Source organism: Trichomycterus rosablanca, chromosome 10 (genome assembly GCF_030014385.1).
Source record: "Trichomycterus rosablanca isolate fTriRos1 chromosome 10, fTriRos1.hap1, whole genome shotgun sequence".
NCBI classification, from domain to species: Eukaryota; Metazoa; Chordata; class Actinopteri; order Siluriformes; family Trichomycteridae; genus Trichomycterus; species Trichomycterus rosablanca.
Window position 1 is genome coordinate 35,916,614 of NC_085997.1, and position 17,475 is coordinate 35,934,088.

Here is a 17,475-nt window from a genome sequence, read left to right on the forward strand (position 1 = left end):
TTTAGTAAGATGCTTTTATCCAAAGCGACTTACAGTACTGTGACAGTATACTGTCTAAGCAATTGATGGTTAAGCGCCTTTCTTAAGGGCCCATCAGTGGCAACCTGGCAGTGGTGGGGCTTGAACCAGTGACCTTTGGATTACTAGTCCAGTATTTTAACCACTTGGCTACAACTGCCCTAGTTGCACTTCATTTTTGGCACTTAGCACTTACAGAACAGTATACAATCTGAGCAATTAAGGGTTAAGGGCCTTGTTCAAGGGCCCAACGGTGGCAACCTGGCAGTGGTGGGGCTTGAACCACCAACCTTTGGATTACTAGTCCAGTACCTTAACCGATAGGCTATGACTTGCCCCGATAATGAATGAAAATCCTTTTCCAAAACCATGGTCAATAATAAGGACCACCACACCTCTTGTAGTTTCAACAGGCTTAACTCCTCTGGAAAGGCTCACAAGTCATGTTCCAGACCATCCCAAAAGTGTTTAATGAGTTACAGAGCTTTCACACCAAACGTATTAAAGCTTGTCTTAATGGACCTCACTTTGTGTCCAGTTGGAGGCTGAACTCCTTTTAATTTTGCAATAATGTGCAGTCAACACACCAACCATGAATTAAATGAGCCTTAAAATTAAGAACAATGTAGTCGTTCACCCGACAACCCCCCCCCCCCCCCCACACACACACACACACATACACATACACATACACATACAAAGCACAAAGCACAAGTTAATTGAGGGCAAATGACCCCTGACATGACCAAGCTTTCAATTAAACGCAGCTTTACTCGTCCATTATACAGGACATTACCATACCAAGGTCATTTAGAGGTCATGTTTAGCTTTCTACTCATCGTCATGATAAAATCGATCCCATTTTGAGTCGTTTCAGCTCACAAAGCCGTCAGCTGTGCCGCTTTATTCTGGCACGTCGTTCAATTTGAGGTCCTACGAGCTCCAAGTCATTTCCTTTCCACAGAAGCTTTCAGGCGGCGTGAGTTAGCCGAGCAAATCTTCTCCACACGACTCCTAATTAGGCTAAACGCCTCCTGAATTAGCCCAAAATCTTTTGATGTCAAACAAACTGTCAACATGACGTGATTTTCTCCACAGGAATTTCTGTTCTCAGCCCCAAAGAACTTTCCTTTCATTTCCTTCAAGTGCCAGTCTGCACATTAGCATATCTCCAGCTTATTGTCATCACTGTCATGACCTTAAATTAAAACCAGTATTATTTAAGCATTTACATTTTACATTTTATCCAAAAAGCGTCTGCTAAGTTATGACAGTTATTTCTTGAGCAATTGAGGGTTAAGGGCCTTGCTCAGGGGCCCAACAGTGGCAACAAGTCTGTATCTGACGTTGCCATTGGTTGAAGATTTTAAACCACAGGTAGAGTGTAAAGGTGAAATACTCACTCACTCACTTTCTTAACCTCTTATCCAATTAGGGTCACGGGGGGGGGGGGGGGTGCTGGAGCCTATACCAGCTTTTCAATGGGCACAAGTCACACAGTAACACCTTGGACGGGGCACCAGTCTATCGCAGGGCAGACACACACACATACACACACACACACACACACACACACACATACACAGTGTCTCCAGTTAACCTGACTGCATGTTTTTGGACTGTGGAAGGAAACCCACGCAGACACGGGGAGAACATGCAAACTCCACACAGAAAGGACCCGGACCGCCTTGCTTTGAGGTGACAGTGCTACCCACTGAGTCACCGTGCCGCCCTAAAGGTAAAATAGAATTTCCTAAACACACACATTTGAAGGCTACAGAGCCACAAATGCATCACATTTAATTTTTCATGCATTTTCTACCGATTTTTAGCGCGTCCAATTTTTACCCAATTGCATTACGCTTCCTCTCTACTGGTGCTGACCCCCGAGCGAGACTGACACATGCCCCGACACGTGCGCAGTAGCCGACTGCATCATTTCACCTGCACGAGGCGAGTTCATATAAGGATCAGCTTTGTGCACGGAGAGCCACACCCTGATCGAATTATCCTCTGTGCAGATGGCATCAATCACCCAGCAGAGGTCGTAATTGCACCTGGTCCCTATCCGGCTTTTCCCTCCCTGTATGAACAGCCAGTTGTTGGCAGAGCTGAGTATTGAACCGACAAGTTTGAAATGTCAGCTCTGGTGTGCTAGTGTGTTTTAACGCTCCACCACCTGAGCGACCTCACGTTCGATTCTACACATGCGGTCAGGCTTAACAAAAGCAAGCACTTAAATCGAGTTGCCAGGTGACCTGAAAGCAGCGGGAGCAGCATGTATGTCGAGAACAATACACAATGAGCTGCAGCACAGTCTTCTCCATTCCTACAGCCCACACAACCCATCTCTGCTTCAGAAGAAGCTCGGAGCTGCTACCACATCCAGAATGTGCACTAAAGCAGCAGGAACAATGTACTTGATTAAAAAAATATACTGAATACGGCAGTAATTCAGCTAGCAACGTTTGGATAAAGAAAGCCTGCATATGCGTATGGCCCCAAGAACATCAATCCCACAGTTGTGGTGTTGAAGTGTGGTGATGGGGGCATCACATAGATCTGCTTCTGTACAAATAGCACTGAAGCATTGCACCTAATCAAAGAAAACATGAACAGAACGAGCTTACCAGGACATTTTTGATGTAAATTGAATCTCATGAACCAAGAACTCTGGACAGCGAGATCTCGATCTAACATAAAGCCAAACTAACTCAAGACTGTTTTCTTAGGTGTAAGTACAGCACTAGCTTAGTGGTTAAGGTGTTGGAGTAGGAATCATAAGGTTGCTGGTTCAAGCCCTACCCTCACAAAGTTGCCACTGTTGGGCCTCTGAGCGAGGCCCTTAACCCTCAATTGCTCAAGTTGTATTCAGTCATAAGCGTAAGTCACTTTGGATAAAAGTGTAAATGTAAGTTGATCTACATCCACAGTATCATTGTTAGGACAGTTATAGTGTAGTGGTTAAGGTACTAAACTAGCAATCAAAAGGTCACTGGTTCAAGCCCACCACTGCCAGGTTGTCACTGTTGGGCTCTTGAGCAATCTAATCATTGGCCCCCAGGTATATTCCGCTAGCACACCAGCGCCGAGATTTTTAACTCCTCGGTTCGAAACTCGCCGTTGCCACCGGTCACCATCTAACGGGCATAATTGCCAGTGCCTGCAGGGAGGGATGACCGGACTATGTGGGTGGGGTCTTCAAACACTGTGTAAGGACCCTGATTAGCAGATAGAGAGGCGCCTGTGCAGAATAGAATATATCTCGGTTGTAGCCTAGTGGTTAAAATACTGGACTAGTAAGCATAAGATCACTAGTTCAAACCCCACTACTGCCAGGTTGCTACTGTTGGGCCCTTGAGCAAGGCCCTCAACTGCTTAGACTGTATACTGTAAGTCGCTTTGGATAAAAGTGTCTGCTAAATGCCAAAAATGTAAATGTAATGTAAATGTGTCCATGTGGGTTTTTCTCCTGGTGCTCCGGTTTCCTTCCACAAGTCCTAAGACATGCAGTCAGACAACTGGAGCTACTGAAAATTACCCTGTGTGTGTGTGTCCTGCCTTAATGGACTGGTGACCTGTCTGGGGTGTTTCCTACCTTTAGTCCAGTGAATCAGACCCACCATAATCCTGACCAGGATAAAGCAGTAGTAAAACAGACAGTAAATAAATCAATGAATGAAATTCACAAAAACGTCTTGTGACTATAACAAGCCAGCGCTAATGAGCCAGGCTTTAAGCTGTGTGCTAATGAAACCAACGTACAATATTAGTCATGGAATATTTTTACATTTAAATGCAACAGTAAGAATTTAATGTAAATAATAATAATAATGATATTAATTATAATAATAAAAATAATGATAATGATAATAATAATAATAATAAAAATAGTAGTAATAATAATAATAGTAACAATAACAATGACAATAATAATAATGTTAATAATAATAACATAATGATAATAATAATAATAATAATGATAGTAATAATAACAATAATGATAATAATAATAGCAATAATGATAATAATGATAATAATGATAATAATGATAATAATGATAATAATAAAAAATATTAATAATAATAATGATATTAATAATAATAATAATAATAGTAATAATAATAATGATAATGATAAAAAATAGTAGTAGTAATAATAATAATAATAATGATAATAATAATAATAATAGTAATAATAATAATGATAAGAATAAAAATATTATTATTAATAATAATAATAATAATAACAATAATAATAATAATATTAATTATAATAATAATGATAATAATAATAATAATAATAATAATAATAATAATAACAATAATAATGAATCTGATAGTGAAATCACTCTCTTCTGGTAGAAGTAACACACTAATTGTCAGCAATCAACCATCGGTTTCTAGGCTGCCTGACCTTCCTAAACATTCCCTGCCCATGCTTTTGGAATAGTATACCCAACAAGATTATTCTCAGGTGTCCACATACTTTTGTCAATGACTATAGAAAATGACGTAAATGTAATGTGTATAAAATGCTAACTCATGCCTGCTGTACCCTTTGTGCTCTTCTACAGAACATCACCCTCTGAAAACACTTCCTTCACCGATAATCATGATAAAATTGGACGTGATTTGATTTTTATGTGGAACAAATCAGATTTCACACAGTACAACTGTTCTGTTTAGCATTATACACACATTAGGCTGAAATATTGGGTTAAATTGGTTCCCTGGCTGCATAAATATCGTCCCTGGTTAATTTTAAAAGCCCGAGATGGACGGGAGAGGCAAATTAACCCGGACTAGAAGTCGTATTTACGGTGCATCACATCTGCAGCTTATTATTGTGTTTATCAGCTAATAAGGCACATGTTTACCACACGTCTCACCTCATTTACAGCATTTAACAGACACTTTTATCCAGAGTGACTTACAATTATGACTGAATACAACCTGAGCAACTGAGGGTTATAGTGGGGCCTGAGCTGGCAACTTTCTGATTACTAGTCCAGTACCTTAACCACTGAGCCACCACTGCCCACGCCTCATGACACAAAAACTAAGAATTTACTGCCATAGAACGATCTTATGGTTTCAAATTATTATTACCATTTTATTACCAGTTATCCAAAGTGACTTACAGTAGTGTGACAGTACACTGATCAGCCATAACATTAAAACCACCTCCTTGTTTCTACACTCACTGTCTGCATACTTTGTTAGTCCCCTTTCATCCTGTTCTTCAATGGTCAGGACCCCAACAGGACCACCACAGAGCAGGTATTATTTAGGTGGTGGATCATTCTCAGCACTGCAGTGACACTGACATGGTGGTGGTGTGTTAGTGTGTGTTGTGCTGGTATGAGTGGATCAGACACAGCAGCGCTGCTGGAGTTTTTAAATACCGTGTCCACTCACTGTCCACTCTATTAGACACGCCTACCCAGTTGGTTCACCTTGTAGATGTAAAGTCAGAGACGATCGCTCATCTATTGCTGCTGTTTGAGTTGGTCATCTTCTAGACCTTCATCAGTGGACACAGGACGCTGCCTACGGGGTGCTGTTGGCTGGATATTTTTAAATAATCCAGCTTTAAATATGTTTAAAAACTCCAGCAGCGCTGCTGTGTCTGATCCACTCATACCAGGACAACAGTCCTGACCATTGAAGAACAGGGTGAAAGGGGGCTAACAAAGCATGCAGAGAAACAGATGGACTACAGTCAGTAATTGTAGAACTACAAAGTGCTTCTATATGGTAAGTGGAGCTGATAAAATGGACAGTGAGTGTAGAAACAAGGAGGTGGTTTTAATGTTATGGCTGATCAGTGTATATTGTCTAGGCATTTAAGGGTTAAGGGCCTTGCTCAAGGGCCCAACATTGACAACCTGGCAGTTGTGGGGCTTTAACCAAACACCTTTTGATTACTAGTCCAGTATCTTTACCGCTAGGCTACAACTGCCCTCATTTAGCACTTCATTGAGTGCTTTCCTCAGTATGTAAGGAAACCGGAGTACCTAGAGGAAAACAAAGAGTCCAAAAGTAAGAACTGAACCCAGGTCCAAAGGTCTCAGTTGCTGTGCAGTACCCACACTACCTATTGACTCTCCATGCCAATTTAACACTGTTTAGTTTAATGATTGAGACAGGACCAAGACTTATGAACCTGAGACTTAAGATGAGACAGAGATCTCAAAGTTTGGTTCGATTACCCTCAAGTTCAATCACTCCAACAGCCTGTTGTTTGTTTCTGTCTGTACTCACCAGCTAGATGACGGTGCAGAAGGAAAAGCGACTGACCATCTCCATCCAGGAGCACATGGCGATCAACGTCTGCCCCGGCCCCATCCGGCCCATCAGGCAGATCTCGGCCTACTTCCCCCGCCTCTCCCCGACGTCCTCCGTCTGCGATTCGCTCTCGCCGAGCCAGACAGGCTTTCCATCTGTACCGTCTGCTGGGGGAACGTCGGCGGGAGGGGGACTCCTGTCTCCGCTGTCTCCGAGGGCAGCAGCAGGTGGAGGGATGCTGTCTTCCACCAACAGAATGGAAACATCAGTGGAGATCGACAGCTGCGACAGCGACGATAATAGTGAGTCTGATATCAGGCATAGATCCATAATCATTAACACTGGATAGACTAACGTTTTTTAGATGTGGTTTTAATTTATTTACATTTATAGTATTTACCAGACCAAGAGTGCGCTGTAGTTTCATCCTACAAATCACAGGCTGAGAATTAACTTAAGTGAGGGGGTCCACAAAGTTGAATCAGTTCATCTGGACACAAGTTTGGTGTAGAGATACACTATATTTCCAAAAGTATTCACTCACCCATCCAGATCATTGAATTCAGGTGTTACAATCACTTCCATGACCACAGGTGTATAAAACCAAGCACTTAGGCATGCAGACTGCTTCTACAAACATTAGTGAAAGAATGGGTCGCTCTCAGGAGCTCAGTGAATTCCAGCGTGGTACCGTGATGCCACCTGTGCAACAAGTCCAGTCATGAAATTTCCTCTCTGCTAAATATTCCACAGTCGACTGTCAGTGGTATTATAACAATATGGAAGCGATTGGGAACGACAGCAACTCAGCCACCAAGTGTTAGGCCACATAAAAGGACAGAGCGGGGTCAGCGGATAGTGCGCAGAGGTCACCAACTTTCTGCAGAGTCAATCGCTACAGACCTCCAAACTTCATGCGACCTTCAGATTAGCTCAAGAACAGTGTGTAGAGCTTCATGGATGTAGTCAGAGGCGATTTAACCTGCCTGTGGGCCCAGGGGCTACGGCTGGTTGTGGGCCCCCCACGTATAGTTTTCATAAAATCAGTACAAAACGCAAGACAACAGAGTTCAGTGGCATAACTAGGAGCTCGTGGGCCCCAGTGCAAAAAATAATTTTGGGCCCTCCTCTATATATAGGACTAGTAGCGTTAAGCAGGTTACACAGATTCCCAAAATCCCTTGCTGTGCACTCACTGTGTATTGTGATTACATGTATTCTGATATTTCATTGTCTTTTAGTTATTTTTATATTTTACTTTATTTTAACGAAAATATTGTTTTTACTTTCGCTATCGCGGCACTTTACCGCTAGCATTAGCCACTTGCTACCGTACAGGGTCGGCTCACCTAGCCGCTGTCCGGTGGGGATGCTACGGGTCTTTTGCTGTGCGGTGGTGGAGGTGTGGAAATAAAGACACACGACAGGGTCGAGTCACTTTAACTGTTTAGTCAGGACTTCAATGAGCGTTACAGCACTTTTGACCGCCTAGTTCCACAACCGAACTTCAATGCTGGGACCATAATGCGAGCCTCATATACAAAACTAATGTATAAACCTGGTGCTGCATTCTGATTGGCTGAGCTGAATGTCACTCACATATTAGCTCTAATGTTCACGTTGCTTAACTGAAACCACCAATCAGAATTACAGCAGCTCGTTTATCTGGCCAATCAACAGTCAGAAACGTGAATAACGTGTAAATGATTTACAAAATCATTGGTTTGTGAGCTTCCCCCATTCTTATTAACCAAAATAACTAACGAAATAAATAAAAAATAAAACAGCCAATCCGGGACCCTCAATTATTCGGGGCCCCTGGGCTGAAGCCCAGGTAAGCCCGTGCATTAAAGCGCCCCTGGATGTAGTGGTGTAAAGCACTCCACCACTGGACTCTAGAGCAGTGGAGTCGTGTTCTCTGGAGTGATGAATCACGCTTCTCCGTCTGGCAATTCGATGGACGAGTCTGGGTTTGGTGGTTGCCAGGAGAACGGTACCTGTCTGACTGCATTGTGCCGAGTGTAAAGTTTGGTGAAGGGGGGAGTATGGTGTGGGGGTGTTTTTCAGGAGTTGGGCTCGGCCCCTTAGTTCCAGTGAAAGGAACTCTTAATGCTTCAGCATACCAAGAGATTTTGGACAATTTCATGCTTCCAACTTTGTGGGAACAGTTTGGGGATGGCCCCTTCCTGTTCTAACATGACTGCGCACCAGTGCACAAAGCACAAGGTCCATAAAGACGTGGATGAGCCAGTTTGGTGTGGAAGAACTCGACTGGACTGCACACTCAACACGATAGAACACCTTTGGGGTGAATTGGAGTGGAGACTGTGAGCCAGGCCTTCTCGTCCAACATCAGTGTCTGACCTGACAAAAATTCCCATAAACACACTCCTAAACCATGTGGAAAGCCTTCCCAGAAGAGTTGAAGCTGTTATAGCTGCAAAGGGTGGCTGACATCATATTAAACCCTATGGATTAGGAATGTGAGTCACTCAAGTTCATATGCGTGTGAAGCAGATGAGTGAATACTTTTGGCAATATAGGGTTACGTTTCGTCACTCATCTAAGTGACTTCTTCAGTCTGAGCTGGTGGTGAATACCCTAACCTTATATGAAGTTGATTTGCATAACGACTGATCACTACTCATTGCATAACAATGGAACCGGTGATCAGGTCCATATGCAAATCACAATGACCATTAATTACAATGACCATGTGTGCCTTTAACACATGATTGGAGTATAGCTCCTATTACAGCGTTGTAAGATGGTGAGAGATGTGCTCTCAGGCCCCCTCATCGGTTCAGAGATGGTCGTTCCCTCTTCACATAGATTTGACTCCCTGTTCGAACCAGCGTTCCTCCTTGTCAAGGATCTGCACATCATCATTAAATGAGTGGCTGCTGGCTTGCAGGTGGGTCTAAATTGCGGAGTCCTGGCTAGAAGAGGTCGATCTTCTATGTTGGGCCATCCATTTAGCCAGTGGCTGTTTAGTAGTGGTGTGCGATACTGCAAAATTTGGTATCGATCCGATACCAAGTAAATACAGGGCCAGTATCGTGGATATCGATCCGATACCAATATTTTTTTTATAATTAAGGTAGATGCATCATCAAACTGCTAAATCTGAATGAATTTTCATGACATTTAAGTGTATTTTGTAATACATACATTTTTGTAAGTAGCTGCTCTCAGTAGGGTTGTAAATAAATCAGTTGTTTAAAGTGGTCCGAGTTCTTGTTTCTGGTGCTTTACTTTCTCACAACGTTACCATCATGGTGTATCACCACCAAGCGGCTAACTAATACCACAAAGTTGTGTTTGCAGGGTGAATAAATTTGTAAATTTTTAATAGTGACCGAATACGTGTCCTTGTTAATTTAAAATAAATAATCAATGCTATTCTGTTTACATTTATAAGCACAAAGTCAAAAGAAAAGAGCTCTCGTTCACCAAAACACGGAATAAGAGCCTCACTACATGCTCCGATTCATTTGCACAGGGTGCGCAATGTGCGTAAGGTACATCCGTACTTTATGTACGTATAGTTTACACTATTATTTCCATAAAATCCTATTTCTGTATCTGCAAAGCAAAGTATTCAAAAACCTACAATCTTCCAATGTCTACCAATGTACTGATGTACTGATGGATTTTAACAACATAACGTGACGGTACCAGAAGCGAGGTGAGCATGTAAGATGTGAGAGGAGCGAGTCTGTACAGACATGATCTTTACTTTATGACGAAACGGGAGAACCGCGCTGAATGTGAAACTAAAGTATCAATCCCATCACACTAGTATCGATCCGATACCAATACCAATGTTGATATCGATAATATCGATATTTGGATCGATCCGCGCACCACTACTGTTTAGTTTCCTTGATGTACAGTTCCCGGCAATCTTCCCGGCACCTAACAGCATACACTACGTTACTCTGTTTGTGTCGAGGAACCCGGTCCTTAGGGTGAACTAATTAGCAACTGAAACGCGGTGTTTGGAAAATATCCGTCTCAATTGTTCTGCTACTCCTGCCACATATGGAATCACCACTGGTTTGCACTTGGACAGTGGTTGTCCCTCTCCTCCCTTAGATCCGCTGGAGCCATGTTTGGGCATTTTTCCAGCTTTGACGAATGCCCAGTTGGGGTAACCGTATTCACCCAGGGCCTTCTTGATATGAGATTTCTCTCTTTCCTTGGCTGTAGTGTACCTGGATTAAGTGAGTGTGGTTGTAGAGGTGGGTCATCTGATGATGTTTCAACCTCTGCTGAAGTATCCTCTCATCTTCAACCATCATCAGATGACCCACCTCTTCATTACTAATGGCACAGTGATGCTTGTCTTCCTTGAGCTTTGAGGGATGGTTAGTCGAGTTGAGTCGAGCCTTAAAGGTTACAGGGTATAGAACATGTTTTAATGAGTTCTTTAATGTTAGTGGTCAAATCCGATGTGGGCAGCTACAGGAAACCAGTGAATGGGGTTCAGCAGTCAGGGATACTTAGTCAGCTCTAAGGTTTTAATGAAAGACATGAAAAGACCTTATCAGGACCTGCTACCATGACATATACAACAAATATTTGTTTCTAATCATTAATAGTATTAATTTAACACGTTGATTGATTTTTTTTAATGCTTTGATTCTCTGTTGCAGCATCATTAGGAACTCTGGAGTTTGATCTTCTCTATGAATCAGCCACAAGTTCCCTGCATTGCACCGTCCTTCGAGCCAAGGTAATCACATAAATCCTGTTTACCTTTCCCTCCATCCTGGGAACTGTAATTGGGTTAAGCTAGGTGTTGCTAATAGTTTGGACTAGACCACAGACTAGAAGCTTCACCTGATCACCATGTTTTGCAAGCACAGCAGGACCATAATCCATCTACGTTCAAAGTCAAACTGGGTTCATAGTTCATAGAGCTGTAGCCTGTTATTGAACTGGTTTATAGTAGGGCAGATGTAGCCTAATGTTTAAGGTGCTGGACTAGTAATCAAAAGGTCACTGGTTCAAGCCCCACCACTGCCAGGTTGCTGCTGTTGGGCCCTTGAGCAAGGCCCTTAACCCTCAATTGCTCAGACTGCATACTACTCTCACACTTCTGTAAGTCGCTTTGAATAAAATCTATAGTCCACCAGCAACTGCATTGAACCTGGTTTATACTTGACCTGGATCTGTGCTTAACCCTTTGATTACTGGATTTGGATCCCTAGTCCACTTGAGGTCTTTATTCCAGAGCAATCTCCCACATTAACCAGGCTCTTTAGTTGACCTGAATCTCTGACCTAGTATCCACAGTCAGTCTTGGACTACAGGACACCTAAATGTGTGGTCAAACTTGGTCCACATGCCTTTCTAATAAATGTTGATGTATAGTCCACTATTTTCAACCTCACTTTTATCCAAAATGACTTACAATTGTGACAGTATACAATCTAAGCAGTAGATGGTTAAGGGATACGAGTCCAACAGTGTCAATCTGGCAGATGCAGGGCTTGACCACTGAGCTACCACTGTCCCACAAAAAAGCACAGCAGGGGTGTTGACAGCAAAACAGCCCCAAAGTGTAATTTAGCTGGTTCTGTGCTTGTAGGTACAGTGTTGTTGGGTTTTAACCAGCCCAGATTCCCAGACTGACCAGAGAAGTTCCCCCTTAGAAAGCTGTCTTTGTGATCATGAAGCAATTTCGGCTGCACTTTTAAAGCTGGCGTATTTCTCGCTCAGCAGTTGAACACTAAGTTCCCCCATCCACCCCCGTACAGTTCTCACAATGTGGTACCTAACAGAACCTGTTCCTTAATAATGAAGCTTATTTCAGGCACTTTGGGATTAATGCTTAATGACAAAGCAAATCTTACAGATGAACTCGAGCTCCTAAATTCAGAATGACGGTACAGAATCCGAGGTCCTCATTACAGCATGGCTGTCAGTCAAAGCCACGTTCCCCTGCTATTACCTCTCGACTCTTTGTGTCACCTTATCCTCGCCGGAGAAGGAATTTCAATTCCGACGAGCCCCAGAGTAAACTTAATGTGGCTCCTGGATTCTAAAAGTCGTACCTTGTGATTGTTGGTTTGTCAGTGGCTTCCAGCTGAAGAATCAATCACGGCCTGAATATGTAGGTGTTATGTGGTTGTTTTCACCTCTCTGTGAATGATTTTATGAGGCAGAGTCTAATCTCATCCTCCATCCAATTCTCATTGTTAGGTTGAAATGAACAAGCACAGACGGTTTTATATCCTCTCCACAGATTTCATCTTCTCCTGGAGCATCCCCAGATGTTCTCAAGCCAGCTGTGAGATATAATCTCCTTCAGCAGGTCCTGGGTCTGTCCCAGCATCTCCGTTCAGTGGGACATGTCTGAAATATATATGCGATATGTCCAAACTAGTTCTACTCTCTTATAATCTAAGGAGGCAGCGGATCTACTTCTAGGTGCTCCTGAATGCGCTTGTTATCTGATTGCTGAGCGTAAGCCCACACACTCGCTAATGAAACCTCCATTCTGCAGCTAATATTTACAGCTTTGTTATTATTTGGTCAGATTTAATCTGAGTGCCACCGAAATTGGTATTTTAATGAATTAGAAGCTGCTGGAACATGGGTGACACAACCGATTCAAGCAAGCTTTTCATCATTGTAGTCTTAGCGGCAGCTGCAGACTAAAAGACCAACAAGGTTTTTGGAATAGGGGATTCTTTCATGCATGGCAACTTCTAAGACCTTGGTGATATAAAGCCCACTTGACTGTGGACAGTGACTGACCTGCTTACTGGTGTTTCTTGGATTAAATCTGAGCATCCAGACCAATTTATTATTAAGGTCACAGGTACATGTGACAGAAGGGAGGTTTCTTTACTGGATGAAGAGCATTAGGGTGCGTTCACATGAGAGGTGGCAAAATCGTTTTTGCGTCGACTGTTTTGATTGTTTTTTTATGTGGCATGGCAGTGTCGTTTAGCTTGCCGCTGTGCCTCCCTAAGCAGCGCACAGCACTATTTTGCCACGTCCACTCTTTAAGCATCCACATGTATCTATGTTTAGCTGTATTTTCCTCACTGTTTCACTTTTAAACTTGTTACAGCTCAAGGTTTTGAGAAATTCTGAGAATCAGCTTGTCCAAGAGTCTAAAAAGCTTAATGAGCTATACATAGCTATAGCGCTATTTGCCCTTGCATCCGCAGCGCTCAAAGTTCACCTGATTAAACTTTGACCCAGTTTGCTGATAATCTTTTCAAAGCTCCTGCAATGAGACGAACTGTTTGATATGATGTGGTAAAAGTGACTCTGGCTGTAATAACAATGTTTAATGTGACTAATTGTACTAAAACAGCGAGTGAGGAATGTGATTAGTGGAGGAACTTATGAGCAGTAATAATGAAGAGAAGTTTAGTGCTCCTGTCTCCTTCTTTTACTACATTAAACCACATTAAGCTTTATTTTAACAATAAGCGTTTTAGAGTCTGGGAGAAGCTGATTATGATTCTCACAATTTCTCAGAACCTCGAGCTGTAACACAAGTTTAAAAGTGAAACAGTCAGGAAACTACAGATAAACACAGATACATGTGGAGCTGTAACACTGGATCTGATGGTTATTCCACACAAATGCAGATTCGTCCCATATTCACACTTTGATGAGGTTTTACCGCTTAAACTAAACAAAGCCACAGTTTGTGCCGAGGCTCACGGTTTTGCCACTTCTCATGTGAATGCGCCCTTAGAGTAGACCAAGGCTCTTTAAATGTACAAATGTGGAAGAGCCAGCTGAACTGGTTTGGAGACATCATTGGTTTAGGTTCATCCACCTGAATGAAGACCACAAGGTAGACTCAGGGCCTGCTGAAAGGATTGCATCCTACATTAGGAGGCTATATCGAGAAATTAAATACTATTCTAGAATGTTCTACACCACCAAATGAATCATCTGAGCTTCTGTGTGGATGTTTTACTCTGCAGATATGAGGGAACTTTACAGAGGAGTTGCACTGCTATGTAATACTTGTCCATGGTCCAGCTACAGCTCACTGTGTTCCTGTGTTCCTCTGTGTTCCAGGGCCTGAAGCCGATGGACTTCAATGGTCTGGCTGACCCTTATGTGAAGCTCCATCTGCTCCCAGGTGCCTGCAAGGTTTGTTCTACCTCATTATTTTATGACATTATTTGTCATTTCACTTTGTAGCATGGTCCCTCAATTCCTTATTAGATTCCAGTGCTTGACTACAGTAAAAATACAGTTACTTTTACTGCACAAAATAAATAATACATGGAAAACTGGTTTCTGTCCAAGGTCAGAAAGAAAACCAAACCCTTGTGCTGAGAGAAATTTGGTCTGGTTTATTGGACTACAGTCCAAAAAAACACTAAAGTAGAAATTACTGGAGCTCAGGGTTTACTGTCCATGGTCGAGTGAGCTTTATATTATACACAGATCAGCCATAACATTAAAACCACCTCCTTGTTTCTACATCCACTTACCATATAGAAGCACTTTGTAGTTCTACAATTACTGACTGTAGTCCATCTGTTGCTCTACATGCTTTGTTAGCCCCATTTAATGCTGTTCTTCAATAGTCAGGACCCCCACAGAGCAGGTATTATTTAGGTGGTGGATCATTCTCAGCACTGCAGACACTGACATGGTGGTGGTGTGTTAGTGTGTGTTGTGCTGGAGTTTTTAAACACCTCACTGTCACTGCTGGACTGAGAATAGTCCACCAACCAAAAAAGTCCAGCCAACAGCGCCCCGTGGGCAGCTTCCGGTGACCACTGATGAAGGTCTATAAGATGACCGACTCAAACAGCAGCAATAGATGAGCGATCGTCTCTGACTTTACATCTACAAGGTGGACCAACTAGGTAGGAGTGTCTAATAGAGTGGACAGTGAGCGGACACGGTATTTAAAAACTCCAGCAGCGCTGCTGTGTCTGATCCACTCATACCAGCACAACACACACTAACACACCAGTCAGTGTCACTGCAGTGCTGAGAATGATCCACCACCTAAATAATACCTGTTCTGTGGGGGTCCTGACCATTGAAGAACTGAGTATAAGGGGCTAAAAAATGCATGTAGAGAAACAGATGGACTACAGTCAGTAATTGTAGAACTACAAAGTGCTTCTATATGGTAAGTGGAGCTGATAAAATGGACAGTGAGTGTAGAAACAAGGAGGTGGTTTTAATGTTATGGCTGATCGGTGTATATAAAAAAGCAGAAATGATTGAAATCCCAACACGTTTATGCTTCATGAGTGTATGTACACTTTTGACCTCCTCTGATACGTGTCTAGTGGTGTTGTTGCTCTGCACAGTCTAACGAGGGCTCTGGTTTAGGACACATCCCACCCACACAGCCTATTTTGGGCATCTGAGCACAAAGTCTTTGAAGAAACGACCACTTCCTGATCCTCGGGCTGAATGATGACACGACACGTAGTTGTTGTTGGTTGTTGAATCCATCACTCAAAGCTGACAGTTTTGGTCGGCAAAGCCTGCATCTCTACACACCGTGTGACCAAAAGTATGTAGACACCCGTCCTAATTACTGTGTTTAGTGAACACCTCAGGTCCCAGATCATCACCAAAACAGCCAGAATCAAGGGTCTGGTGTCCCAACGAGATCTAGAGAGGCTTCTTCTGCTTTTATTTCCAGTAGGGTTGGACTACTGTAATGGTCTCTTAACTGGACTTCCCAAAAAGACCATTAAACAGTTTGAGCTCATTCAGAACGCTGCTGCTAGAGTTTAAACCTGGCGGATGAGAACACAGCACATCAGTCCAGTTCTAAAATCTCCACACTGGCTTCCGCTTAATGCCAATTTCACACTACACGACTTTCCAAGTCGTCAGATCTCTGTACAGTTCACACTACACGACTTTCCAAGCGGTCAGGTCTCTGTACAGTTCACACTACACGACTTTCCAAGCGGTCAGGTCTCTGTACAGTTCACACTACACGACTTTCCAAGCGGTCAGGTCTCTGTACAGTTCACACTACACGACTTTCCAAGCGGTCAGGTCTCTGTACAGTTCACACTACACGACTTTCCAAGCGGTCAGGTCTCTGTACAGTTCACACTACACGACTTTCCAAGCGGTCAGGTCTCTGTACAGTTCACACTACACGACTTTCCAAGCGGTCAGGTCTCTGTACAGTTCACACTACACGACTTTCCAAGCGGTCAGGTCTCTGTACAGTTCACACTACACGACTTTCCAAGCGGTCAGGTCTCTGTACAGTTCACACTACACGACTTTCCAAGCGGTCAGGTCTCTGTACAGTTCACACTACACGACTTTCCAAGCGGTCAGGTCTCTGTACAGTTCACACTACACAACTGGATCTCTTGTAATCGGGAGTCTTTCAAGTCGGTGTGGCTTTGACACTACACGACTGATCGGTGACAGGGGGTTTCACATTACACCAACTGGAATCACAGGCGAGCATCTCTGGTCTCCCAAACTACGTTTTGTTATGAAAACAAACGTGAGAAGTGACGAGGGGTTTAATGATACCACATCCCAAACTGCACGTCAACAAGTAGCGAGCGATCAAAGTTTGTGTGCTGATGTGCAGTGTAAAAGCAAGGAGAAAAAATAAATGAATCTGAGTGGATTTGGCAACGCGAGCAGCAGGGATTGTTCTATAGTGAGTTGGAGGTTAATAAATATTTTTTGCAATGCAGCGTGGGTGTTTTGTAGAGAACGATCGGGTCAGAAATACTGTAAAACTTCAGTGTGTGCTGATGTATTCTGATATAAATTTAAGCCCCTGTCCCACCTTTTCACACTCCTCCCCTGCATTTCCCCTCACATCGTATCTTGCGTTCTCATTGGCTGTTCAACACCGCACTCATTGCCAGTTGGGCAACTCAGATCCAGATATTTGACAAGCTAGAAATCTCCCTTCGGTCAGCGAGCACTCGGATCGAGTTGTTGAGCAGCTCACACATAGCGATTGAGAGCCGAGCTTCGATCGCCGAGCGAACGCCAAGTTGCTCCCGAGCCGGAAAATCTAGCGCCAATGAGAACACAAGATACGGGGTGAGGGGAAACGCAGGGGAGGAGTGTAAAAAGGTAGGACAGGGGCGTAATATAGTTTATATCAGAATACATCAGCACACACACAAGTAACGGTATTTCTGACCTGATCGTTCTCTAC

At 43.1% G+C, this 17,475-nt stretch overlaps 1 protein-coding gene across 1 annotated transcript in view; it reads left to right on the top strand.

The window, feature by feature from the left end:
• The first annotated feature begins 6,291 nt into the window (after positions 1 to 6,291).
• doc2a (double C2-like domains, alpha) overlaps positions 6,292 to 17,475 on the top strand; it is a 30,623-nt gene continuing 19,439 nt past the window's right edge. The window contains exons 1-3 of the mRNA XM_063003866.1: positions 6,292 to 6,610; positions 10,967 to 11,046; positions 14,367 to 14,441. Of these exons, the coding sequence (XP_062859936.1) occupies positions 6,292 to 6,610; positions 10,967 to 11,046; positions 14,367 to 14,441 (474 nt within the window). The remainder of the gene's footprint in view (positions 6,611 to 10,966; positions 11,047 to 14,366; positions 14,442 to 17,475) is intronic.